Genomic DNA, 27,139 nt, shown 5'->3' on the forward strand with positions numbered 1-27,139 from the left:
TAATAAAGTCCTTACCTAGTTGTTGTCTTATTTCTTGGTCAGACAAGTGAGCTATCAAAGTACAAATTTGCCTTTAAAAGTTTTTCCTAATCACTGTCATTTGCTTCAGACTCATCACTTGATCCACGACCTTTGGAATCAGGTTGTCCTTCAAAATCCACCGGGCAGAAGACAACAGAGGCCTCTATGGCAAGTTTGTAAATATCAGGGGAGCAGTTTTTTCCTACCTCTTCACTTCTAAAGGCCTCATTCCACACATGCACGTGATGTTGGCCGTTACGGTAGTCTACGTCTGGGATAATGTACTTAGAACTGAACAGTTCATGGTTTTCACCCATAAATTTGACAATGAAATTAGCTCTTACGCTCCAGACGTCACACGGTATATCGAAAACCCGAGAAACAACAGAGAGAGCGAAACCAAATAAACCTGTTCGAAACCAATCTGGACAAAGCTCGATGTCTACTGAAGATCCCTCATTTTGATAGCTGAACCAATTTGGAATTTCTTTTCCTGAATATGCAATCTTAATCTGAGGCCAGGGATTATGATGCCGGCGATGGTACTCAAAAGGCGCAACAGTTGCCATTCGCATAATTGCAATCTGTGCTTCATCCATTATGTTGCTCCTTGAATTATTATCCAATTTTCGGCAATTAGTAAAGATTCTGCAACAATAATTAGGCTTATCCCAACCTTGTGTGAGTGCTGTCCGTGAACTTGACACTATCTTCAGCGACGTGCAGCCTTCAGCGTCAACATCACATAGCACTGGGAGCTCTGGTATAGATTGAAGCTGACAGCACCTGCGTAAGTTGAGCATAGACAACCGAGAAGCTTGTTTGACGCTTGCTGGTATTTCCAATATACCGCTGCGGCTGAGTTCTAGTTTTTCTAAAGAGCGAAAACAGAGAGTGGAAGGCAATTGTTCCATTGGCTTCAAGATTTCAGGGAATTCGGAAAATCTAGAGCAAAAGGAGAGATCAAGACTCTCAAGATATTTCAAATTACAGATCGATGAGGGTAGCTCTGTAACTTTTGTATCAATTAAACTTAAGGACTTCAAATGTTCTATTGGCTCCCAAATCTCTGGGAGAATTTCAACGTTAGAGCACCCATCGAGAACAAGTTTCTCGAGATTTTTCAACTTACACCTGCTGCTTGGAAGTTTCTTAAGGCCTCTGCAATGCTTTAAATTCAAGTAAGAAATATTTTCGTTAGACCAAACTGATTCAGGCACCTCCTTTATACCAGTGCATTCTAAATCTAAGTATTGAATACTTCCTGGCATCTTTGGAAGATACTTGAGACTCCAGCAGTACCCCAGATTAAGATGAATAAGCTTGTCAAGATGTTGAAAATACGAAGGAATTTCAACCAAACTCTTACAGCCCCTGAGTTTTATCTTCACAATTTTTAGACTCCCAGAGAGATTTGGAACTTCAGTTAGATACTCAGAGTACGACAGATTGATAACTTGTAAGTTGACAAGTATCTGCAACAAATGAAATAGAAATATAAAGAATTAATATAATTTCTACACTTGATTTTATACAAGAATTAAAATAAGCATATAATATAATATACCTGCTCTTCTTTCCAAAGCTTCTTAACTTTGCTAAATGGCATATGAAGCTCAACTAGATTTTCCGGAGTAAAATTTGACGGCAAGGATTCCAGTGGATATAAAAACAAGTAAAGATAACGAAGAGAATCAGGAAGGTCTAGAGATTTGGAAAGGCCTAGACAATCGCATTTTACAATTAGCATTATTAGGTTAGACATCTTTTTGAAGTCCGCACGTTTCAATGGTCGGTATTCATCAACCCGCATGGCTTCAACATTTGGAGTTTCCTGAGAATAAGAAGAAAGTTTAAATGTGAATATTAACATATTAAAATGTAACGCACATTTGGAACAAAGAGTATTTGCAATGTTAATCATGTACAAGTGTCTTAGTCTAGTCAAATATCCAACATAATTGTATCCTCCTCTACTCGTCTAAATAAACAAACATTTGTTCATATTCCAAACACTTCCTAACACAATAAATATTCAATCAAATTCATCTTTTAACAATCTCACTTCTTTATTATAAATTAGTTTTACTTTGTTGTGTTATCATCTCAAGTTTGTAATTTTTATTTTCTAAAAAAAAAAGAAAAAAAATTGAATGCATTTGGCTCTTACCATGTTACTGCTCAATACGCGATAGAAATCCTCATCATTGAACAATCTACTCCGTTTACCGGGATCTTTAATACCTTGTTCTTGAACAATTTTCCGACCCATTTCTTGTAGCAAATCGTGCATCTCTATGGTTTCCCTTCTTTCTTGTACAAAATGGCCCATGTCAAAGTATCTCGCTATGGTTTCCAGTTCTGAATCAATTGATATGAGAGACATATCTTTGAGAATTCTAATTCCATCTGTCGCAAAGAATCCACGAGCATCTAACATCTGTTTTACCTCAACCAGAGACTCCCCTGTATGAAAACATGCTATATCCAGAAATATCTCCTTCTCATTTTCTCCCAATCTATCATAACTTATTCTCAACACTTTCTGAATATCTTCACTGGGAAATCGTTTCAATTTGTTGAACACATCTTCCCATTCTTCTTTGCTCTTGCAATTGAAGAACAAGGACCCCAGAACTGCAAGAGCTAAAGGAAGGCCTTTGGCATAAGCCACCGCCTTTTCTGCCAACTCCTTACAATCTATTATACGCGTACTGTTATTCTTGAAAGCACACGAACAGAAGAGCTGAAGAGCGTCATCCGGTTTTAGTACCTCAACCTCATAGATATTATCCTCTTTAACAGTTTTCCCAAGTGTGCCCCTATCTCTAGTTGTGATAATGATTATACTTCCAGTGCCATACCAAGGAGGATCTCCAGCTAAACGTTCAATTTGCATTGAACTACTCACATCATCAAGAACAATGAGGACCTTTGTGCATCTGAGCCTTTTTTGAACAATAGTTGGTCGTATGGATAGACCTTCTTCCTTTAATATCTCCTTAAGAAGTGTTGTTTCCAAGTGATCTAGTCCACCTGCTTTTTCTGAGTTCTCCCTAACATTCTTAACAAAACAAGAAGCTTCGAATTTAGAAGAGAGTTTGTGAAATATAGTTTCAGCAAGGGTGGTCTTGCCGATACCACCCATGCCCCAAATACCGACAGTGATGCAAGCATCCGATGAATGAATGCCTAATAGCGAATCGACCTGCTCGATGCGGCTTTCAATTCCAACAAAGCCCTTTAAATTGCAGGATGATGCGCGATACAATTTGGTCCAAATATCTTCAACAACTTTCTTAACTAAATCAGCATCCGTCCTGGCATATATACGTAGGAAAGTAATAGTTAGTCTTAAATGTTCATACCTTACAAAATCTTAGCACAATAAAATCATCACAAGTTTAAATAAAATTTATAATTTTATACTAGTTAAAGGAATTAGTTAGTTACCCATAATTTTTTGAATCAAACCCAGATATATCTGCTGCCTTCGTCAAAGCATCCCTCCACTTGTGCACCTTGTCGATACTGTTCTGGAAACGTTGCTCAAGTTGAGCAAATGCAACCTCATAACTCCCCCGTTGTTTTCGTACATCCGATGGAAGGGTGTCGTAAAAAATGGGTATAACCAACTGGCCATGTTTTTCCTTGCATGCTAGGATATGCACAAGCTCATCCAAACACCACGTGGAAGAAGCGTAGTCTTTCGAGAAAATGATCACCGAAAGCTCTGATTCCTTGATTGCTTGGAGAAGGGCAGGTGCGATTTCATCTCCTCTCTTAAGCTTGTCATCAATATAAGTTGTGATTTTTTTATCAAGTAAGGCAGCGTGGAGGTGGCTGGTGAAAGTACGGCGGGTGTCCTCACCTCTGAAACTAATAAACACATCGTACTTTTTGGTATCATCAGCATCAGCAGTGGATGAAGAAGAAGAAGCGATATCCACAACATCTAGTTTTCAGATCCAGCAAAAAGATGTAGTTGCAGAGAGATTATTGTTAATTAAAGAGAAATAATATTATTACGTTGCACAATTAAGGAGAATTTACTTAGAATTGGCTTTTGACTACATGCACAAAGTTTCAATGAGTGAGAGATGAACGAAATAGGCACATATTCTCTTCCTTGTTTTCTATTTCCATTGGCGCTTTCTCTTTCAATCTTTTGTAATGAAGCTTTTCAGAACCTCTGTTAAGAGAACCGATTAATCCAAACGTCGAAAGGAAGACAATTGATCAAGATGCAAACAAAACAAAGTGACATCCGGTGACAGGTCACTGGCAAAGAAATTAACAGCAGACATAACAAAAATTAATTAGCAATTTAAATGCCAGCACAACATAACACCAAAACTTATTAATTAAAAATAAATGACAAAAAAATACAGTAAGAGCCTCAAACAGTATCAATAAACACCGACCAACCTCTGACGAGTTACCAATTTGGCAAGGGCTTGTTTATTTTCTCCACCTTCAAAATAATATCCAAAACAATTACTTTTTTGTATCAGCAGCGGATGAAGAAGAAGAAGAAGAAGAAGAAACCATATCAATAACCTCTAGTTTTCAGATCCAGAAGTAGTTGTGCAGAGAGATTAATTGTGAATAGAGTAGAAAGAGGGACTGGTTCAAAATTTAGGAGGATCCAATAAAGCAAAGCAAGAGAGAGAGAGTAGTTAAGAATTGAGGAGGATCTATTGAAACGAGAGAGAAGGGAAGACTAGTTCCGAATTTTACTTGAATTGCATTTGAGTAAATGCACGAAGTTCCAAATGCTCTTCCGGAAAAGCGATTAGTAAGAGATGAACAGTTGCAAAAGCATAAAAACGGGCACATGGGATGGGGCCTCTCCTTACGCGGTTTGTGTACGCATGGTTTTGAATTTTCCCAGTTAATTAGTCACCAATTTCTTCGAAGAAAAATTTCCAAGCTCCTTTGATTGCGACATTTTGTTAATTTTTTATTTTACAAAAAAGTGAATTTTAGGGTAAAGCTCCCTATAGCCTTTTCATCCCTCAAATCATCTATTGGGCTAAAAGCCAAATTTTTTAACCCGAAAAATTTAGCTTTTAGTACATAAATAGTTTTTCTGCTCCAATTTTAGCCTAAAATTTTAGCCCGGAATTATTAAAGAATGAATTTAGGCTATTTTTTTTGTTAAATTGATTTTTTTTTTTAAATAAATATGTAGACCATCGTAAATTAATTTTATAAACATTTTAATCTAAAAAAATTTAAATTCCGATAAATATTGGGTAGAGTCCACTCCGATTTCTAGGCTAAATTTTGGGGGGAATTTGGCATTGGTTTAGCATTTAGCATAACCCAAAATTATCCCTTAGGTTGGAGTGGGTTTGGGGGGAAATTTTGGGAGGTAATTTGATTTTTAGCCCACCATTGGAGTTGGTCTCAGAAGAGATGGATAGTTGCAAGTTGCTCCAGTTGTCTTTATTTTTCAAAAAAAAAAGTATATATGTGTTCATGGAAGGAGATTGAATAAGATTTGGTATCTATCTTTCTCAGCACATATGACAAATCAAGTCATTGGAGTCTCAAACTCATTTGGTTTGACTTACACAATCATTAAAACTATCAATCTTACCACTATGTTATGTTAAAAATCAAACTAAACGAGTCTTGATAGTTATTCATTAATAATTTAATGAATTAATTTACCACCCCTACTTTCAAAGCTATCGACTTGACTTTTGACTAAAGTTCCAAAGGCTCCTTCATGAATATCGATGAGTGAGAGATGAACGGTCGTAAAAGTATAAAAGGGCCGCATGAGATGGTGCCCTCCCTTTACGCTCTTTGCGTGCATGGTTGTAAAGTTTTCCAGTTTAGTGATCAGTTTGAAGAAATTTCCAAGCAACTTTGATTGAGGACATTTTTATAATTTTCACACTACAAAATTACTGAGGGCTAAGAATATAGTTATTCACCAATTGAGATTGAACAAGATTTGAACTCTAACTTTCCGAACACCAGTGACAAATCAATTCATTGAATTATAAAGCCTCAACCAATTTAGTTTGATTTCACCATAAGAAGAAAGACAAAAAAAAGGCACATCCTCACCGGTTCATTACTTTCATTAAAGCTTACAAGTCACAACTCACAAGTCATGTCATCTCTGCATATTTTTTTTTTTTACTTATTTTTTTATAATGTTAGGAAGACTAAATTTATAGACTAAACTTTATAAATTAAATAACATGAAAGGTGATGATTTGATTATTACTTAAGCGTTGATTAACGCATTTTTTTTTATTGATGACACGTCATTTAATTTGTAAATTTAATATACAAATTTAGTCTTTCTAGCATTACTCTTCTTATTTTTCATCCACTAGTTTCAGCTTTTGATCAGTAGACCATCAATAAAACTTAATCTTGACAGAGACAACTAACCTACACCTAGTGGGTCACTGTAGCACTCAGATTATGTACTCGTTCAACCATTGCGTAAAGGGGTGGATTGCCTTTATGGTTGGGGGCATTTCTCTTTAACCATTGTGTGTCAATTCAAACCCTTCGCCGTCTCTTAATATAGACTAATATAGAATATTGCTTGTAGTTTAAATAAATAAATTTAATTTAATTAAAAAAAAAAAGCTCACTCTTTCTCATTCAATTTTTGTATTTTGCACATTTTACGTACAAAGCTTTGTACATTCACAATTAGCGACCAATTTATTTCAAAGAAATTTCTAAGCACTATCGATTGATTACCATTTTATAATTCCTAAAATAATAAAAACAAGTCAATTTTACACTACAAAATCACTGAGGGCTAAGAATATAATCCGTCACTATTAGAGATTGCCTAAGATTTGAAATTTATATTTCGAGGCTATCGAGAGGTCATGAGAAGGCCTAGAACTTAGTTGGAAAGTAAGTAAGAAAAACTTGTGTGGAAATGACTAATCATGTTATCTATACGAGAATAACTTTTATGCCAATGTTGATGAATCGTATTTATAAATGTATGTATAATTATTAAAAAGAGTTTATCAGCTTGCCATCGAAACCAACCAATTAAAAATCAGCTACATCAGAATCGACCGCAGAAGACGAAGAATAAATGTTAATGGTCTGCAGTCGATGTAAAACAAGTTCCGACGGCGATGACAATAATGTTGAAAACTAGAATACAATCAACTCCATCTCTCTATGTCAGAAAACGTGTAAATACATAGAAACATTAAATTCGCAGTCCTTATTAGGTACGGGGACAAAGTTACTTTAAAGAATATTTGATCATTGATAATGCTACTACGGGACTTTATGGTTGTAGCAAGCACACAGGCTTTATTGTAGTGGCTAGTGGCAAGCACACAGTAGCCAGTAGGCCCACCTTCCGGCCTGACGCGCATTTTTATCTACAAATTTAACTTTGTTGCTCCATCCACTTATTTCATCTTTAACCACCGGGGCATCCAAAGCAATTTAATCCTGACAAGGACTGACCAGCACACCACACGTTGCCGTAGCATTTAGGTGACGCACTTAGTGGTCATCATTGCTTGTAATTATACAAAAACAAAAAGAAAAAGCAAGCACTTTCTCATTCAATTGATATATTTACACGTTTTACGTACAACTTTTTAACATTTTTTATTAGTGACAAATTTCTTTTACGTAGGATTTTTAACATTTTCAATTAATGATAATTTCTTTTAAGAAATTTCTAGGCAGTTAACCTTTTTATAGTTCTTAAAAAATAAAAACAACTCAATTGTACACTGAAAAAAATCATAGAGGGCTCAGAATATGGTCTTCCACTGTTAGAATATTATCTAAGATTTGGAATATTATCACAGAGGGCTCATAACTTACCCTAAACGCTAAACCTTAAAAAAATAAAGTTTCCCTATACTTATATAATGACACGTTGTGTATTACCAGTATTTCCAGCACAATGAAAATTTTCTCAAAAATTTGGAGTGATAAGGATTAGTCACTTTCACGTACTTAAAAAAATAATCGATAATTGATAATGCTACTACTTTAAAATTTTCTTCTAAAGGTAATGCTAAGAGATAAATTTGTAAATAAAATTTTGAAAACTAAATGATATAGAAGTTGATGGTTGATTTATTATTTAAGAATTGATAAATGTGTTCATTTTTATTGGTGACACATCATTTAGTTTTCAAATTTTATTTTCAAATTCAATCTCCATAACATTACCCTTCTTTTAGATAAGAAAAACTAATGAAAATGATATGAAAACTTTGAGTTTTAACGATAAGGACAAAATAAAGAGTAAAGTGAATAATACCAAAATTGAATTTTTAGTGTAAAAATATAGTTTTTCGTTAAAGTGAACAGTATCAAGAATTTTTCGTTAAAGTTTCATTTTAAATATGCATTAAAAGAAAAATTTGTCCAAAGACATTTACTATAAGGCACCTTTCAATAAAAGTATATGCACGTTCCAAGAAAATCATCAAAGTTTACACACAAGAAAAACATAGAAAAATATAAAGACGAAATTGCGCCACTTTCAGAAGAAAAGTTTATAATGTATCCCTAGTGGAAGACATAAACAAAGAAAGGTGAAATTAAGAATGCTCCTCCGAGGAAGTTTCCTAGTGCCAGTGGAGGACACATTCAGCTAATATTCAACTTAGTAAATGTGTAATAATCAAATTTAATGGTAAATGGTCATAAAAGAGGTACATAGGATGGGGTCTCCCTTCACGCGCTTATTCTTTTTAGACATAGCCAAAGAAAAAAATACACACACACACCCCATTGAAGAGTCACTAAAACAGTTGTTGTAAGTCAATTACACACTTTTAATTAGAAAAACTAATGAAAAAGATTTAAAAACTTTAAGTTTTAACAATAAGGACAAAATAAAGGGTAAAATGAATAGTATCAGGATTGATTTTTTAGTGTAAAAATATGGTTTTTCATTAAAGTGAACAGTACTGCGGACTTTTCGTTAAAACTTCTCTTTTAATTATGTCATAAAATCTCTTGGTAATTATGTCGTTTTCTTTTGTCAAAATGGTAATTATCATTGACTTTTGCACAATGAACAGCTTTATGAGCCACTGACTAGAATTAAAACCTATTTTTCTCTATTCTTTTTTTTTCTTTTTTCTTTTATTTTTATTTTTATTTATAAATAAAGGTTTGTTGTAGGCCTATTTAACTGAACTATACTAAAGGGTAGAGTGAGGGGGCGGCGGTAGCAAGAGAGATAGAAGAGAGATTTAATTGTGAAATGTGTGTATCACCCCATTGTGCCTTTACTTATAGTAATAGAATAAGTAAAAACCTTACCCTATTAGGATTACAACTCTTAATAAATAATCAACTCCTAAAAGGAATACAAGAGATACTCCTAGATTTACTAGGATTTACACAATCACATTCTTATTCTAAATATGATCCCAAAAAAAAAAAAAAAAAAAAAAAAAAAAAAAGGACCCGTGGACCCTACCCATTTCAACCGGGCTGAGTTAAGTCTGGTTGCTATATTAAAATATGTTATACTCGCCCCGGCCCAACTCGACCTGTTTCTTTTAAACCCGGGTCTAGTCTGGTCCCTTCAAAATTGGGCTCGGCCTAACCCTACTCCCAAGGTCTACTATGGGTAACACCCATTCATTCGAATCTAGGTTTCCAGACTAACTTTATGGAAATGAGCAAGAGTAAGGATTCCATACCACTCAACGAAATCTAACTAAAATATAGTCGCTTATTGAAATGTACCAAGTACAACTAATCCTCATCACCCCTAGAATGCATATGGTCCCCCATTGCGGATATACCAAGCAGAACCATAGGCATAATCTAACGTGCAGACAGTGATCACCCATCATAGATATACCAAGCATGATCACCCTTGAAATACGTATGGTCCCCTATCGCAAATATACCAAGCAATACCACATCCTAACTCTAGGTAGTGATCACCTATCGTGGATATACTAAGCATGATCACTCCTAGAATGCATATGGTCCCCCATTGCAGATAAACCAAGTAGAATCATAAGCATAGTCTAATAATGTAGGCAGTGATCACCCATCGCAGATATGTCAAGCATGAACACTCCTAACAGTCCCCCATCGCAGATATACCAAGCAGGACTATATCCTATAGCTCTAGGTAGTGATCACCTATCATAGATTTACCAAGCATGATCACTCATAGAATGCATATGGTCTCCCATTACGGATATACCAAGTAGAACCATAAGCATAGCCTAATCGTGCAGACGGTGATCACCCATCTAACATATACCAAGCATGATCACCCATGTAATACGTATGGTCCCCTATCGCGGATATACCAAGCAAGACCATCCATGTACCACTGCTACATGATGTAGTCAGTATAACACACAACCTACCCATCCTCAACCCCTATGATTTACAACGTAGGCACCTGCACTATCAACTTCTCATGACCACTAACAATCTTGTCAGACAAGCACATAAGTTCTACATAATACTTCTAAAAAGATTTCAGGCTCGCATCTCTATACTAGCAATCATATATCTCATTCATATTATCTAGAAGTTCAATAAACAAGTATAACACAATAAGGTGCCACTTGCAGGTAAATCGAAGTGCACATCACCTGGAATAACTCACTAACTCAGATAGGCTCGAGAGGCTTCACTAGGTCTCTAGTAATGTTACTTTTAGAACTGAAGAACGCTTAAGAACATCTTGACCAAAATCAAACTTAGTAATCCAATCTAGAAGATCCGTCTATTAGATGTCTGATCAGTAACTTCCCAAGAGTCTCATTAATCTTCTAGAATAGTATCTTAAAATTTCAGAACGATCTAACGGTCGGATCTTCGCCAATTGCTAAATTAAGTGGCGGTCAACGTTCGACTTTACAAACTTAGAAAATCAAATCATCAAGATCTGCACATTGGATTCCTGATCCGTCAGTTCTTAATGTCCTCAAATATTACGTACTATAACATATTAAAGTTTAGTGTCGATCCAATGGTCGGATCGTCGATTCATATAATGATCAAAAGGCAGCCTGTATCAAAATTATGTTCAAACGACGAGATTTCTTCAATCAGACGTCACATATGGAATTAGGGTATCGAATTTAGTCTTGAAGGTCAAGTGGTTCCTCGGGCCATGCGTCGCCACACGCGGCAGCTGGCCGCCTCGAATCACCGAAAAAATTCACCTAACTCCAAAAATTACCAAATTTCACAGGCATGTAGATCTCAATGAGGTAAGAAATTTTCATACCTGGGCTGAAGTCCAATTCAGCTGGAAAATACTTGAAAAAGCCCTCGAAAAAGTTGGGTGGTCGGAAACTATCGAGCCTCGTCGCTACTCTGTCGAAGGTCTGATGACAGTGACTGTTGTTGGGTTTTACTCCTACAAGGAAGGGCTACCAATACCAGGTGGTGTGCCACTGTGACCGATGTCGAAAAGAAAATTAATTACTCTAGGGTTTCTAGCATACCAAGGGTTTCTCGTGCTTTGTTTGTCAAATATAAGGACCCACAAGTACAATTGAGACAAGGGTTCAACTAGTTTCGAAGAGAGGAACAATTTGACACCGGCCCCGTCATCAACGGTGGCCGAAATAAGGAGATATGGCCGGGTTAGGTTGGCAGGTCGAAGGGAGGGGTCCGGGTTCCCCTCCTCCTCTTTTCCCTTTTTTCCCCTCCTTTCCTCTTTTACTGATTGGCTAACTCCCCTCATTTCCCTTCTTTCTCTCTTTTCTAATTGGTTCCTCTCTCTCCCACTGCCATCTGACAGATTTTTTTTTTTTTTTGAAAAACCAAACTTTGTAACTAAATAATTAAAATTCTAAAATTAACAAAAATATAGTTAAATAAAATCGAATATATACGAAATACGTAAATTAAATAATGAAATTCTGGGGATGGGATTTCACAAATTCATTTGTCTATTCTTAAATGCTACTACATTGAAGTTCATGTATAGTAAAATTGTGCTCATTATCTTTGACAATGGACAAGTGGTTATATTGTTTGTTCATGGCAAAGAAACAGAAATATGTTGACGAAAGGCTAAAAGATGAAAGTTACAGGGCAAACAAAATCTCCCATGTACACAAGATAAATAGTCCCTCTGGAGTTTACTGTTTCATTCGTTTAGATGATGCAATGAACCAACTCAATATGCACCATTCTTGACGGCTCCAACCGTAAACTTACTAAAACATGGATTTGACTAGAATCTATTCAAACCATCCAAATCATATATAAAGAGGAAGCTTGTCTCTTCATAGTGTTCCGTTGCTCCCCTCTGTTATCCTGTCTCTTGTTTATTGTTACGTGAAGCCTACATTGGTGATTAGTAATGTTCCCTTTCTATCTTATGAGAATATAATGTTTCCAGCTATGGTATCTACTGCTGTTTATGATTATATGTTTATATCCTGCACGTAGCATTACTTTCTTACGATGTGCTCATTTCCTTTGCTGTGCCGCATTTTAAAACTTACATAAACATGGATGATAACCTATTTGTTATGTTTATTTGCACACTGGAGATCCAGCAGTAGATGAGATTACAACAGGCGCAAAGGTGAAATTAACACATAAGCCCATCATTAAAATCAGTATCTGCTTTCGTAAGAAAACGCCCTCCCACTAATTGTTTTTCTCTGTCGACATTGATATTTGCAGTCTTTTGGATATAGGCTTTGGATCAGTGGATGAACCAACTGTGAAAGTTGAACAAGAAACTATGAATAAGCCTGCGGACCAGATATAAAAATTACCACAAGCAAAGTCATTCAAACTTAACTGTCATTCGATTTGTGAAGTTGGTAATTTATTTGATGCTTTGTAAGAATTCAACGCTTGTTTAAACTATCATGGATAAGTACCCAAATTTGGCATCTTGTACATGTTTTTTTTTTTCACTGTTTTGAACTATTAAAAGTTAAATAGGAAGGCATAGAACTGTCATTATACTGTTGTATCCCAAAACCGAATTCTTTGGTCGGAACCCTAAAACCGTGCTTATTTCAGGAATCGTAAGTTCAATCGGTAGTCCACTGCCCCTGATTTTGGTGCTCCAAAATCCAATTTTCCTCTTTCATTTGGGAAGAAGATGGGATTAGAAATTTAGGATGTCGTATGATGTTCATAGAGGAAGCATTTATTACTAGACTCAAACCCGCACTATCATGAATGATTGGGCGTAGGTGACCGATGTTTTTGAAAAGTTTGGATGTCAGAAATTAGGATTATAATCTGCTTAACTCATTTCTTTACTCAAAAGAATTTTCATTTTTCACTAACAAACGATAACCTATACGGTATTGTAGTAAAACCAGTAACTATATTACAAGGCAAAATGGTAAAAGGAAAACCCCAATTTGACGGTTTCTCTTCCAATAACTTTGCATATGTTCCTGTGTCCATCAGTTGTATTTAGATCTGTAGTTGTTCAGGCAGAACCAACTCTGAGCCCTTTTCAGCAATCGAGCATCGACTGGGAGACTTGCTGAGTATTCAGTATCAGTGTCAGTATCAGAACCATCTATACAGAGTGAACTTTCAACTGAAGACTTGCTGAGCATCGACTGGAAGACTTGCATTAGATGTCCTTTCAGCTGAAGCACCACTTGAAGATATCCCATTTGCAGTAAGGGAAAGCACTTCAGGTTGTTGAATGCTACTAATGTTTCCCTGTTTGAGTTTCTTAGTCTTCCCGATAACTATTGTCCTCGTCTGTCCAGATGTAATATACGAAGATAACCCCACAGCTCCAAGTGGCGGCAGCACAATACGATAATCTTGTGTCAATTTAAAAAGCAACAGACTCCTGCAAGACTATCACCCATTCCAACCTGAAAATGGACTCTCTCTGAGTGCCAACTCCATCCAGATTTTGGGATACCTTCAGAATTTAGCAGACAAATACCACAAAGAGAAATAATATATTCACCGAGAAAAGTTCGGACTTTTCAAGTTTACCATGGAGAATGATATTATGTACACTCCATGTCAATTGTCAAAAGACCATTCGACACTTTAGAACTAAGACAATTGCAGGAAACACATTCTACTTCTAAAAAGAAAGGTATTTGCCCCTGAAGGTAATGGCTATAGGTTTCTGGATAATAGCATTCAATTTTGAAGGTAAACTATCTTGCCAGATATCAAGCATACTAGTTGAACATTGCCAGATATTTCAATTTTGAAGGTAAACTATCTTCTAGATATGAAAATGACATTATATCAAGCATACTAGTTGAACATTACCAGACCATATACTTGCGGTGATGGTACTTCCAATATGGAAAAGATGAAGTATAGGATTGGACTGAGAACTGCAGAACTGATGAATTTTCCGTATGCCATTCCTGTTGCTGCACCAGTAAAAAGTGATGGACCATAGTAGCCTCCAACTAATCCACAGGCTCGACACAATGAGGTTGCACCTATCTTGACCACTACCAACTGAAGAAACTGATCAGCTTAGAGGCCTTTCTCAAGTGGTCGAGATTCCAGCAAAATGTCAACGTCTCGAAACCCCGATAAAGAATTTCAGGATATGCCAATGCCATCAGCCCAATAGCCAAGCCACCCACGATAGGGAAAAAAAAAAATTTGGTAGGTCAACGGTCTTGTGAAGATTGTCAACAAATACCAACATGTGTGATGTGCACTTTGATAAGGTTAATGAAACCAAGCCACATAGGACACCCAGCAATAGATACAGCGGAAGCTCAGAAAATGATACGAATACGTCTCATTATTAAAACCACACCTTTAAACAATAACTTGAACATCAACCTCTAGATATACTAAAGGTATGCCTGGAAAATTCATCCCAGTAGAGTGAATAAACTAGCGTTGTAACACAATCATATATGAAATTACCCATTTGGAACATGCAATGTAAATCAACTACCCAAATAATGGGAAAATTCAGAAACCATATTCAGTAAAGGCAAATCACATTACCAGGAGCAAGTAAATACTCCGAGATTACGTACTGATGCCATAGTCAATTGCAGAAATGATTTAAATAAAAGAGCCATTTTTTGTTAACTCGGCACATAAGTTTTTATATATATATCATTTTGAAGAATCAACAGATAATTGATAGTGTACCAGCAGGTGAGCGGAAGTCATAGTATGGGAGCTTAAAGGCTGGTTCAGAAATAAAGACCAGCTTCTGAAACTACAGAAGCTATCACAGCACTAAGTATGACCATAGAAGTGGTATTCACAAGTGAAATGGATGAGGAATTAGGTGGTGATGGAACTCTACAGGAAAGAAACAACCGGAAACAGCAGCATTAAACCCTGTCAAAACAGAACAACAATTACAATGAGGGCATACATGTATTGATAACGGCAGCATAGATATACACAAAACTGAATACCAACCAGAAGCAATTCCAGCAGCCACATAAGAGAGCTTTCTTTGTGGACTTTTATCAAACACAGCACCAATACCCTTGGCTATAGAAGTTCCAATCTCAACGCTAGGACCTAAGGACCTAACGAGTTCCCAGTCCCAAGTGTGACACAAGCAGCACTTGCCTTGACAAAAGGACACAATGCTGCCTTGAAACCATCAAAAACCGAAATAGGCACTCCCATTTCCACTAGTAAATTCTCTCCTTTTTCTCCTCCTTGCTCATTGCCATTGTTATATTGTGAACCATCCTCAAAAGCATCTCAAAACAAGTTTATTATGGCAACAATCAAACTGTTAAAGGGTAATAGAGGATCACCATATCACAGTGCACTCAAGGCACCAGATTAGTGCTTACCATAATGGTTAAGTAATTGGTAGATAAGACTGTTATGTAAGATTGGTGACTAGGCAATAGACATTTATATCCTTTTGAATAGTGCATTGTGAAAGTTAATGAGAATCATTCTTCACATATTCAATCTCTCTCTCTCTCTAAATCTCTTGATTACTGCAAGATATTAGACTTCTACACAACCCTCCAGAAGCTGGAACCAGAATCACCTGCTTCTACGTATCTCCCATGTACTCCTTTCTCAGCCATGAAGCTCCCCGTTGCCGCATCCCACCCCAGAACATGTCACGTATCTCATGAACCTTCCCATTCATGTCAAAATCTCAGAAAAAGCTCAAAACTTTATGTATAAGCAAGCAAGAAAAAAGCAAAGAAAAAATGGGTAATGAGTGACGGAACCTGAGGTTCCCACCCAAACTGGAAATGGGGGAGTAGCCCCGACTCCTTATAAGTTAATGCAAGGTTCCTTAACTTTCCGATGCGGTACAGTTTTTCATAACCTCACGCGCCCCTCACATGTTGCAGGACTCAAGCCAAACAGATGGACAACACACATCCTAATGCATCTCATGAACATTTACAATTTGTGTAAAATTTCAGATAAAAGCTCAAAACTTTGAAAACAAGCAAGCATGAAAAGGAAAAATGGACAATTGAGTTATGGATAAAAATCAAACATACAGACTAGTTGAAGAGGACGACGCCGATTCCGGTGAGCAGACCCACCAAGCTCGACGACAGCACCATCTTCCAGTTCCCTCGGCCACGGCCTTGTGCTCTGTTTTCATCTTCCCCTTCTTCTTGTTCTTCTGCTTTGTCATCGTCATCGTCATCGTTTTGTTGTTTTTGTTACTGGGTTTGTTGGTTTTGAGGGAGGGAGAAAGGAGGTCTGAGAGTCAGATCTCTGCCATGTTCATCTTTTCCTTCTTGTACCCAGCACTGGCATTTTTGGTGTTGATTGTTCTAGTTTGGGTGTTTGATGTGGGAGAGAATAGGAGGAGGGTTTTTGCCGGCGGTGATGAAGACTGAGGAGGTGGAGAGGGCAGGGGACATAAATGGCGGTGGAAGTGGGCGTTGGGGAAGCGCCGTATGCAGTCCAGGCCTCCCATTAGCTGCTATAGCTAATGGATAAATGTCTGACAAGATAATTAAGTAATATTCATATTAATATAAAATAATAATACCCTAATTTCCTTTTCTTTTCATATTAACCAAATCAAGAGTTATCTTTTAATAGTAACTTATTGAATATATCTCAAAAAAAAAAAATAGTAACTTATTAAATATAGTCCATGATTGGAAAACAGCACTTGGTGTATTAGATCGTGTTTTCGGTATACTAAAAAATACTCAACTTTATTATTTATCTTTTAACACCAAATATCCTATTAGAATATAAGTTATGTTTGTATTCATAGCCTACCGTTTACGCACACGTGAGCAACTGTTCTTAATATTTGCAAATAAGAAGGTGCAACTATTTATACTAAAAAATAGTTAGGAGCACATAAATTGACATGTACTTGATAAAATTCGAGAAATTCGTCTTAGTGATTGAGACATTTTTGCTACAATTGAGAACAAAAGAAGCATCCACAACGAAGTTGCCCATTTCAATCTAGAGTGGCCGATGACATACGCCAAACTAACATATACATTTACAAAAAATGGAAACTAGACAAGGTTCTAGCTCCAATTAAGAATGCATTACATTATGTGTCAATGTTTACTAATTACATCAATTATTAGGCCGGTTCTTTGATTTTGATATGAAACATAGTACTACTTCAAAGATCCCCAATGTTTTATTTAATAGACCTTTCCATGCACATCATGCAATGCAAGAAGTTTCAGGGACTAACTAAATGGCAAAAATGAGGTGATCACAAAAGGGATCAATCAAAATACCTTAATTGTACCAACTAATGAAGTTATTTAAAGGGTTTATAATCATATTTAGAATGCTAATCATTGATCGTGCCCTTAAAGAAAAAGAAGACGTGAAACCGATTAAACGTGAACACAAAACCGTTGTGGACATGAGCTGCTTGTTGGCCATGATAAGAGTAGTTAATATGTATGGGTGTGTATAGATTATCAATTAGGTTTCTTCTTTAGACGGATTTACAGAACGATGTTCAAATATACATCTGCGATTTACAGTCTCACAATGTAACATGGCAAATATCCGACAAACAAATGACTTTGATTTCTAAATTGTAGCTTCCTTCTCAATCTCGCTGAATTTGCACTTTTCTATATGTGCACCTTCTCAATCTCGCATTAAATTGTAGCTTCCTTCTCAATCTCGCATTAAGTCGACAAATCGAAAACATAAACTTGCAAACCAACTCGATTTCTAAATGGTAGTACCTAATGGGCCGGGCTCATTAGGACCAGTGGTAATTTTGAAATATAACACAAAAACAACACCATTTTTGTCACAAAAAATCAAAACGAAAAATCATCATTTTTCTACCCCAAACCACCGGCATCGCTCAGTGTCTCCGTCGTCTTCTGATTTTCCTCCGAATCAGAGAAGAAAGGCAACCAAATCATGGTCCTCCGAATTCGTGGTTTTCTGATTCTTCCGGGCGCTCCTTACGCGTACTGCAGCCTGAGCGCATGACGCTCTCGATTGATTCCGTGGTCTGATCTCCCGCGAATCGCAATCCGACGGTGGCGATGGCATCGCTGCAGAACCAATCGGCAAATGTGGATCTCTTCGATGCGTATTTTCGACAGGCCAATTTGGACCGCGATGGCCGGATTAGTGGCAATGAAGCCGTCGCTTTCTTCCAGGGCTCTGGTCACCCAAACAGGTCCTTGCTCAAGTACTCTCTCTCTCTCTCTCTCTCTCTCTCTCTATATATATATATATGTATGTATGTACATGCATGTGTGTATATGTATAATTGGATGTGTGTGTATGATTATATTTGTGTTCCGAATCAGATTGATTTTGAATTTGTAGTCTAATTGTAGTTGAAGTGGTAAATGTGTAGTCTAATTGTAGCTTAATTCTCTTATCTAAGCTGAGTTTTTTATTTCGTGTTAGTATAAATGCGGAATTGATGTTCAAATGGTAGAAAATAAGTAGATGAAAAATTTATACTACAGTTAGTGAGGTTGAGAGAGTTATGTTATCAGTTCATTAATATACCTTCTGGTGTATCCGTTCGACCTGAGGGGGTAAGCAGACTTTAGAAATTGTGCAGTAGTGAAAACCTGCAGTATAAGATGACTATGGAGTAGTTAGGATTGTCGCATACAGGGGAAATGTACTTGGGTCAAGATCATATCGACAAATAGGTTCTTAAAGCTGTATACTTGTTTTGCTGAAGGAATTTCCATATAAAATGATAACCAGGGGCATATTGTTAAATATTGATTATATGAATGCACTCTCTCATTAGCTTGAATTGCTGAACATAACAGGCTCAATCAATCATATTTTTCTGCGAGAGGCTTTGCTGCTGGATGTTCATTCTTTGCATGATGTGTTCGTATTTTGATGTAAAAACTTACATATGCCATAGATATTTTGTAGATATAAAATTTAATTTGTGATTGGGAGTAATCTTTTGCTGGCCAATTGACATACGAACATCCATAAATATATACTATTAAATTGAGTCATGTCTAAATGTGCAGTCTAGATTGATAGAATGACTACCCATCATGCCGCATTATCTTTGATGGAGCGGTTTAGGGAGGGACGCCCTCTTCCAGCAGTGCTACCAAGCAATGTTATGTTTGCTAAATCCAATATTTTTGAACCTGCAAATAATTACTCCAATGCTGGCAATGTAGCCTGGAGACCTGCTTCTGGTATTCATCCATAAAACAAATCACTTTTATATTTTGAAACATGTCTTTCTTCGTTATAGAATAGTTTCTTATTTTTCACTTTAAAAGGCTTTCAACAACAGCAACTGATGCCTGGTCTTGGTGCTTGGCACATGACACCCCTAGCTGGAGGAAGGCCACCGAAGACAGTTACTCCTTCTCATGCTGAGGAAAAGCAGCAGGCCAATTAGCGGAAACCCAGAGTACTGGAATTGGAGAAACATCTTGTAGATCAACTGAGTATAGAGGAGGTTAACTCACTGAACTCAAAGTTCAAAGAAGCAACTGAAGCTGATAAAAAAGGTACTTAGAACTTTAATGTTTCCCCAATTTTCTCATCTTGAGCAACAAAGTTATGTGTGCATGTTACTTCCTGGTAAGTGTCAAATCATAACAAACATCTCAGAGACTTGGGGAAAGAAATCTTGGATGCTAGAGAGAAAATTGAATATTTCCGGGTCAAAATGCAGTTCAGCAATCGAACCTCTAATATATCTTCATTCTTTTCTTCCTTTAGCTTGTAGCGCGACGTATAATTTTTCTCCTTAATTTTGAAAAGTTCCTAGTCCTATTGAAGCAAAGAGCCCTATAGTTTTATCATTGTTACAAATTTGATGATTGTATAATTAAACTGGGGTTGTGCCTTTCTTTTTTCAGCCTTAATATTCTGTAAATTTTTACCCTCTCTAATAAAATTTGTTTCGCTGATCTTTGTTTGGTGCAAACAAGAACACTGAGCTTTGCCAGTGTTAGTCCAATCGGGCCGTTCATATTTTTGGCTCATTGCAGTTCAGCCATTGAACAATCGCATATTTTTGTTGTGTTGAATGTTCAAACTATCGCGCTTGGTTGTGAGATTTTTACTTTGCCCTGGCATGGTGTGTTAATTAATGTCTATGGTTATATGATATAAAGGTTAATCAAGTTTTAAAGATAACAAATAGGTTATTATACACTTCCATAACTAGCGCTTTATTATGTATAAAGCATAAACAATACCAAAATAATAAAGCCCTTGCCTAGTTGTTGTCTTATTTCTTGGTCAGACAAGTGAGCTATCAAAGTACAAATTTGCCTTAAAAAGTTTTTCCTAATCACTGTCATTTGCTTTAGAACCTTCTAGATCTCTGCTCTCTGATAGGCGATTTCGCAGAGGTTCCACATGACCACTCCCATCCAGTTGGACACCAATGAAACTCATCACTTGATCCACCACCTTTGGAATCATCATCTTGTCTTGTTTCTTCTTCTACTTTTGGTCCCCTCGACTTGAACACATGACCAAATTTGAATTTCTCAGCATCTTCCGCATACAATGGGCATATACCACAGCTTTCCACCTTCATTTTGGAAGCAGAAGGATGAAATACAGAATGTTTAGGTTCCAGGTAGAAGACAACAGAGGCCTCTTTGGCAAGTTTGTAAACATCAGGGGAGCAGTTTTTTCCTACCTCTTCACTTCTAAAGGCCTCATTCCACACATGCACGTGATGTTGGCCGTCACGGTAGTCTTGGCCTGGGATAATGTACTTAGAACTGAACAGTTCATGGTTTTCATCCATAAATTTGACAATGAAATTAGCTCTTACGCTCCAGAAGTCCCATATATTGAAAACCCGAGAAACAACAACAGAGAGAGCGAAACCAAATAAACCTGTTTGAAACCAATCTGGACAAAGCTCGATGTCTACTGAAGATCCCTCATTTTGATAGCTGAACCAATTTGGAATTTCTTTTCCTGAACATGCAATCTTAATCTGAGGCCAGGGATTATGATGCCGGCGATGGTACTCAAAAGGCGCAACACTTGCCATTCGCATAATTGCAATCTGTGCTTCATCCATTATGTTGCTCGTTGAATTATTATCCAATTTTGGGCAATTAGTAAAGATTCTGCAACAATAATTAGGTTTATCCCAACCTTGTGTGAGTGCTGTCCTTGAACTTGACACTATCTTCAGCGACGTGCAGCCTCGAGCGTCAACATCACATAGCACTAGGAGCTCTGGTATAGATTGAAGCCGGCTGCAGTTCTTTAAGTCGAGCATAGACAACCGAGAAGTTTGTTTGATGCTTGCTGGTATTTCCAATATGCCGCTCAGGCTGAGTTGTAGTTCTTCTAAAGAGCGAAAACAGAGAGTGGAAGGCAATTTTTCAAGTCTCCAACAGCCGTTAAATATGAGACGTTTAAGATTGATTAAACTGGAGATACTTGTTGGGACATCCTTAAGTTCCTGGCACCAACTAAGGTTTAAATCTTGAAGCATATTTAGATTTCCAATTGACGAAGGAAGCATTTCGAGAGCTGTGCCTACCAAACAAAGAGACACCAATTGTTCCATTGGCTTCAAGATTTCAGGGAATTTGGAAAAATAAGAGCAAAAGGTGAGATCAAGACTCTCAAGATATTTCAAATTACAGATCGATGAGGGTAGCTCTGTAACTGCTGTTTCAATTAAACTTAAGGACTTCAAATGTTCCACTGGCTCCAAAATCTCTGGAAGTTTTCAAATTCAGGGCACCTACGGAGATAGAGATTTTTCAACTTACACCTGCTGCTTGGAAGTTTCTCGAGGTCTATGCAATCAGTTATATCCAAGTAAGAAATATTTTCGTTAGACCAAACTGATTCAGGCACCTCCTTTATACCAGTGCCATCTAAATTTAAGTATTGAATACTTCCTGGCATCTTTGGAAGATACTTGAGACTCTTGCAGTACCCCAGATCAAGATGAATAAGCTTGTCAAGATGTTGAAAATATGAAGGAATTTCAACCAAACTTTTACAGCCCCAGAGATTTATCTCCACAAGTTTTAGACTCCCAGAGAGATTTGGAACTTCAGTTAGACAGTAAGAGTCCGACAGATCGATAACTTGCAAGTTGACAACTATCTGTAACAAATGAAATAGAAATATAAAGAAATAATATAATTTCTACACTTGATTTTATACAAGAATTAAAATAGGCATATAATATAATATACCTGCGCTTCTTTCCAAAGCTCCTTAACTTTGCCACCTCGCATATGAAGCTCAACTAGATTTTCCGGAGAAAATTTTGACGGTAAAGATTCCAATGGATATCCCCCCCACTTAAGATAACGAAGAGAATCGGGAAGGTCTAGAGAATAGGGAGGGCCTATACTACCGCATTGTACAATTAGCATTTCTAGGTTAGACATCTTTTTGAAGTCTACATGTAAGGCCAATCAACCTTTATGACTTCAACATTTGGAGTTTCCTGAGAATAAGAAGAAAGTTTAAATGTGAATATATATGTTTTCAACATGTTAAAATGTAACGCACATTTGGAACAAAGAGTATTTGCAATGGTAATCATGTACAAGTGTCTTAGTCTAGTCAAATATCCAACATAATTGTATCCTCCTCTACTTGTCTAAATAAACAAACATTTGTTCATATTCCAAACACTTCCTAACACAATAAATATTCGATCAAATTCATCTTTTAACAATCTCACTACTTTATTATAAATTAGTTTTACTTTCTTCTGTTATCATCTCAAGTTTGTAATTTTTACTTTCTAAAAAATTGAATGCATTTGGCGCTTACCATGTTACTTCTCAATACACGATGGACATCCTCATCATTGAACAACCTACTCCGTTTACCGGGATCTTTAATATCTTGTTCTTGAACAATTTTCCTTCCCATTTCTTGTAGCAAATCGTGCATCTCTATGGCTTCCATTCCCCAGTTTGAATCAATTGATATGAGAGACCTCTCAATGAGAATTCTAATTCCAGATGTCACACAGAATTCACGAACAAGTAACATCTGTTTTACCTTAACCAGAGACTTCCCTGTATGAAAACATGCTATATCCAGAAATATCTCCTTCTCATTTTCTTCCAAGCTATCATAACTTATTCTCAACACTTTCTGAATATCTTCACTGGGAAATCGTTTCAATTTGTTGAACTCATCTTCCCAGTCTTCTTTGCTCTTGCAATTGAAGAACAAGGACCCCAGAACTGTAAGAGCTAAAGGAATGCCTTTGGCATAAGCCGCCGCCTTTTCTGCCAACTCCTTATAATCTGTTATACGCGTACTGTTATTCTTGAAAGCACGCGAACAGAAGAGCTGAAGAGCGTCATCCGGTTTTAGTACCTCAACCTCGTAGATATCATCCTCTTCAACAGTTTGCCCAAGTGTGCCCCTATCTCTAGTTGTGATAATGATTCTACTTCCAGTCCCATACCGAAGACGATCTCCAGCTAAACGTTCTATTTGCATTGAACTACTCACATCATCAAGAACAATGAGGACCTTTGTGCGGCTGAGCCTTTTTCGAACACTAGTTGATCCTATGGATAGATCATCTTCCTTTAATATCTCCTTAAGAAGTGTTTTTTCCAAGTGATCTAGTCCATCTGCTTTTTCTGAGTTCTCCCTAACATTCTTAACAAAACAAGAAGCTTCGAATTTAGAAGAGAGTTTGTGAAATATAGTTTCAGCAAGGGTGGTCTTGCCAATACCACCCATACCCCAAATACCGACAGTGATGCAAGCATCCGATGAATGAATGCCTAATAGCGATTCGACCTGCTTAATGCGGCTTTCAATTCCAACAAAGCCCTTTAAATCGCAGGATGATGCGCGACACAATTTGGTCGAAATATCTTCAACAACTTTCTTAACTAAATCAGCATCCGTCCTGACATATATACGTAGGAAAGTAATAGTTAGTCTTAAATATATATACCCTACAAAATCTTAGCACAAATAAAATCGTCAAAAGTTTAAAGAAAATTTATAATTTTATACAAGTTAAAGAATTAGTTAGTTACCTAAATTTTTCTGAATCAACCCCAGATATATTTGCTGCATTCGTCAAAGCATCCCTCCACTTGTGCACCTTGTCGAAACTGTTCTGGAAACGTTGCTCAAGTTGAGCAAATGCAACCCCATAACTCCCCCGTTATTTTCGTACATCCGATGGAAGGGTGTCGTAAAAAATGGGTATAACCAACTGGCCATGTTTTTCCTTGCATGCTAGGATATGAACAAGCTCATCCAAACACCACGTGGAAGAAGCGTAGTTTTTCGAGAAAATGATCACCGAAAGCTCTGATTCCTCGATTGCTTCGAGAAGGGCAGGTGCGATTTCATCTCCACTCTCAAGCTTGTCATCAATAAAGGTTGTGATTTGTTTCACAAGTAAGGCAGCGTTAAGGTGGCGGGTAAAGGTACGGCGGGTGTCCTCACCTCTGAAACTAATAAACACATCGTACTTTTTGGTATCATCAGCATCAGCAGTGGATGAAGAAGAAGAAGCGATATCCACAACATCTAGTTTTCAGATCCAGCAAAAAGATGTAGTTGCAGAGAGATTATTGTTAATTAAAGAGAAATAATATTATTACGTTGCACCGAATTAAGGAGAATTTACTTAGAATTGGCTTTTGACTACATGCACAAAGTTTCAATGAGTGAGAGATGAACGAAATAGGCACATATTTTCTTTAAAAAAACTATAATTTAAAGAAAGATACTCATATATTTGCAATCTTAATATGAACGACGTCATCTCAGCATGCAAATCTACCAGTAGTTGAAAACCATAAAATGATATAAGTGCAAACCTTGTCTCCTTGCTTTGCTCCCCTCACAATCAGTATCATCATCGTCACCTGATCGATTCCTGCAAGTGAAGTTTTGGTTATGTTTCGTATAGTTAATAAACATAAATCAGATTATCATGCATACCAAAAAACACCACAGAAAAAGGATGCAAAAAATCAACTTGAGACCTTTTTCTTCTGTTCTCTTCCTTGTTTTCTATTTCCATTGGCGCTTTCTCTTTCAATCCTTTGTAATGAAGCTTTTCAGAACCTCTGTTAAGAGAACCGTTTAATCCAAACGTCAAAAGGAAGACAATTGATCAAGATGCGAACAAAACAAATTGACATCCGGTGACAGGTCACCGGAGAAGAAATTAACAGCAGACATAAAAAAAATTAATTAGCAAATTAAATGCCAGCATAACATAACAACTAAACTTATTAATTAAAAAGAAATGACAAAAAATATAGAAAGAGCCTTTAACAGTATCGGTAAACATTAAACAGTGACTAACCTCTGACAAGTTACCAATTTGACAATGGCTTGTTTGCTTTCTCCACCTTCAAAATAAGAAAACTTCACCTTCAAAATAATATATCCAAAACAATTACTTCTTAGTTTTCAGATCCAGCAGTAGAGAGAACGAGAGACTGGTTCAAAATTAAGGAGGATACAATAAAGCGAGAGAGAGAGAGAGAGAGAGAGTAGTTCAGAATTAAGGAGGATCTAATGAAACAAACGATAGAGGGGTAGAGAGAGACTAGCCCAGATTTTACCTGAATTGGCTTTTGACTAGATGCACAAAGCTCCAGAGGCCCTTCTGGAAAAACTTTTTGAGTAAGAGACTACCAGTTACAAAAGCATAATAGGGGCACATGTGATGGGGCCCTTCCTTTACGCGCTTTGCCCACACGGTTTTGAATTTTCCTTGATTAGTCTATTATCATTTTCTTTCAAGAAATTTCCAAACAATTTCTCAAAAAAAAAATATTTGAATTCCACACTACATAATTATAGAGGGCTGAGAGTATAGTTGTTCACCAATGAAGATTGAACAAGATTTGAAATCTGTATTTCCGAGCACAAGTAACAAATCAACTCATTAAATTATTAATGAAAAAATTTTAAAGTCATAGATTCTTTTGTTTGATTTTACCATAAGATATTACACAATCATTACAACTATCAATCTCTTTACTATATTATAGTTAAATCAAATTAAATGTATTTTAATAATTAAAAAAAACTAATAAAAAAAAACTTGAAATTTTTTGAATTTTAACCAAATTATCTCACAAACAGCCGCTCTGTCTATAATTATTTTGCAGTTGTTTTATATATGCACGACCTCGTTTCTTGGAAGATTATGGATTTATTCATATTGGTTTAGTCACTGGATTTTAATTCGTCTGTTTCACCGCCGTGTAGCGTTTGGGTAAAGCCTCGTCAGCAGACACATGCCTTTGGAAAATCCAGGGAAAATAATATTTTCCTAAAAAAATAGTATTTAATGGAAAAGGTCTGTATAGAGGAGAGATAGTATTTTAATAAAAAATAGTATTTAATGAAAATTAACAGAAAGTCACACATAAAGTGTATGAGAAAATTTTTATTTGTTTTTAAAATAGAAAGAGAGAGGAATTGAGTGATGGAAAACGTGGGAGTAATAAGTTTTTTTTTTATATAATTAAAAATATATTAAAATTACATGTAAATAAGATTTAAAAAAAAAAAACAAAATTTGATTGTGTAAAATTATATTTCTAACTTATATTTTTTACTCATATTTTATTTTAATTAAATGATTAAATTAGTAATTTTATAGAATTTTAATTGAAAATTAATGTTTTATTAATTAGTAAAAATAATATTTAATTGGCTTTTGATGTTGTCGAGGAAAACGCGCGGTTGG

General features: G+C 36.4%; 3 protein-coding genes, 1 long non-coding RNA gene and 1 pseudogene across 5 annotated transcripts in view; 2 read left to right on the forward strand and 3 right to left on the reverse strand.

Annotated features, from left to right (window-relative positions):
* On the reverse strand, positions 1 to 25,995 carry LOC103941929 (disease resistance-like protein DSC1). The gene is made up of 7 exons (XM_048566153.1): positions 25,742 to 25,995; positions 25,416 to 25,499; positions 25,248 to 25,306; positions 3,475 to 3,976; positions 2,192 to 3,341; positions 1,589 to 1,855; positions 1 to 1,496 (listed from the first exon to the last, which is right to left on the reverse strand). Exons 2-7 carry the CDS (start codon positions 25,451 to 25,453, stop codon positions 87 to 89), a joined length of 3,426 nt encoding a protein of 1,141 aa, XP_048422110.1. The 5' UTR covers positions 25,454 to 25,499; positions 25,742 to 25,995; the 3' UTR covers positions 1 to 86.
* LOC103949529 (histone deacetylase 19) overlaps positions 1 to 27,139 on the forward strand; it is a 102,435-nt gene that overhangs the window by 19,855 nt on the left and 55,441 nt on the right. The window lies entirely within an intron of this gene.
* LOC125469159 lies at positions 13,302 to 16,918 on the reverse strand (annotated as a pseudogene).
* LOC103949531 lies at positions 18,242 to 20,410 on the forward strand. Its single transcript, XR_007251531.1, has 3 exons — positions 18,242 to 18,625; positions 19,446 to 19,622; positions 19,710 to 20,410. It is a non-coding gene; the product is annotated as an uncharacterized LOC103949531 (long non-coding RNA).
* LOC125469145 (disease resistance-like protein DSC1) lies at positions 21,960 to 23,356 on the reverse strand. The gene is made up of 3 exons (XM_048566191.1): positions 23,215 to 23,356; positions 22,626 to 22,882; positions 21,960 to 22,533 (listed from the first exon to the last, which is right to left on the reverse strand). The coding sequence occupies exons 2-3, from the start codon at positions 22,821 to 22,823 to the stop codon at positions 22,111 to 22,113; spliced, it is 621 nt and encodes a 206-aa protein (XP_048422148.1). The 5' UTR covers positions 22,824 to 22,882; positions 23,215 to 23,356; the 3' UTR covers positions 21,960 to 22,110.

The sequence above is a fragment of a genome, unplaced genomic scaffold (assembly GCF_019419815.1).
Source record: "Pyrus x bretschneideri cultivar Hongxiangsu unplaced genomic scaffold, Pyrus_bretschneideri_v1 Contig10, whole genome shotgun sequence".
In the NCBI taxonomy this organism is placed as follows: Eukaryota; Viridiplantae; Streptophyta; class Magnoliopsida; order Rosales; family Rosaceae; genus Pyrus; species Pyrus x bretschneideri.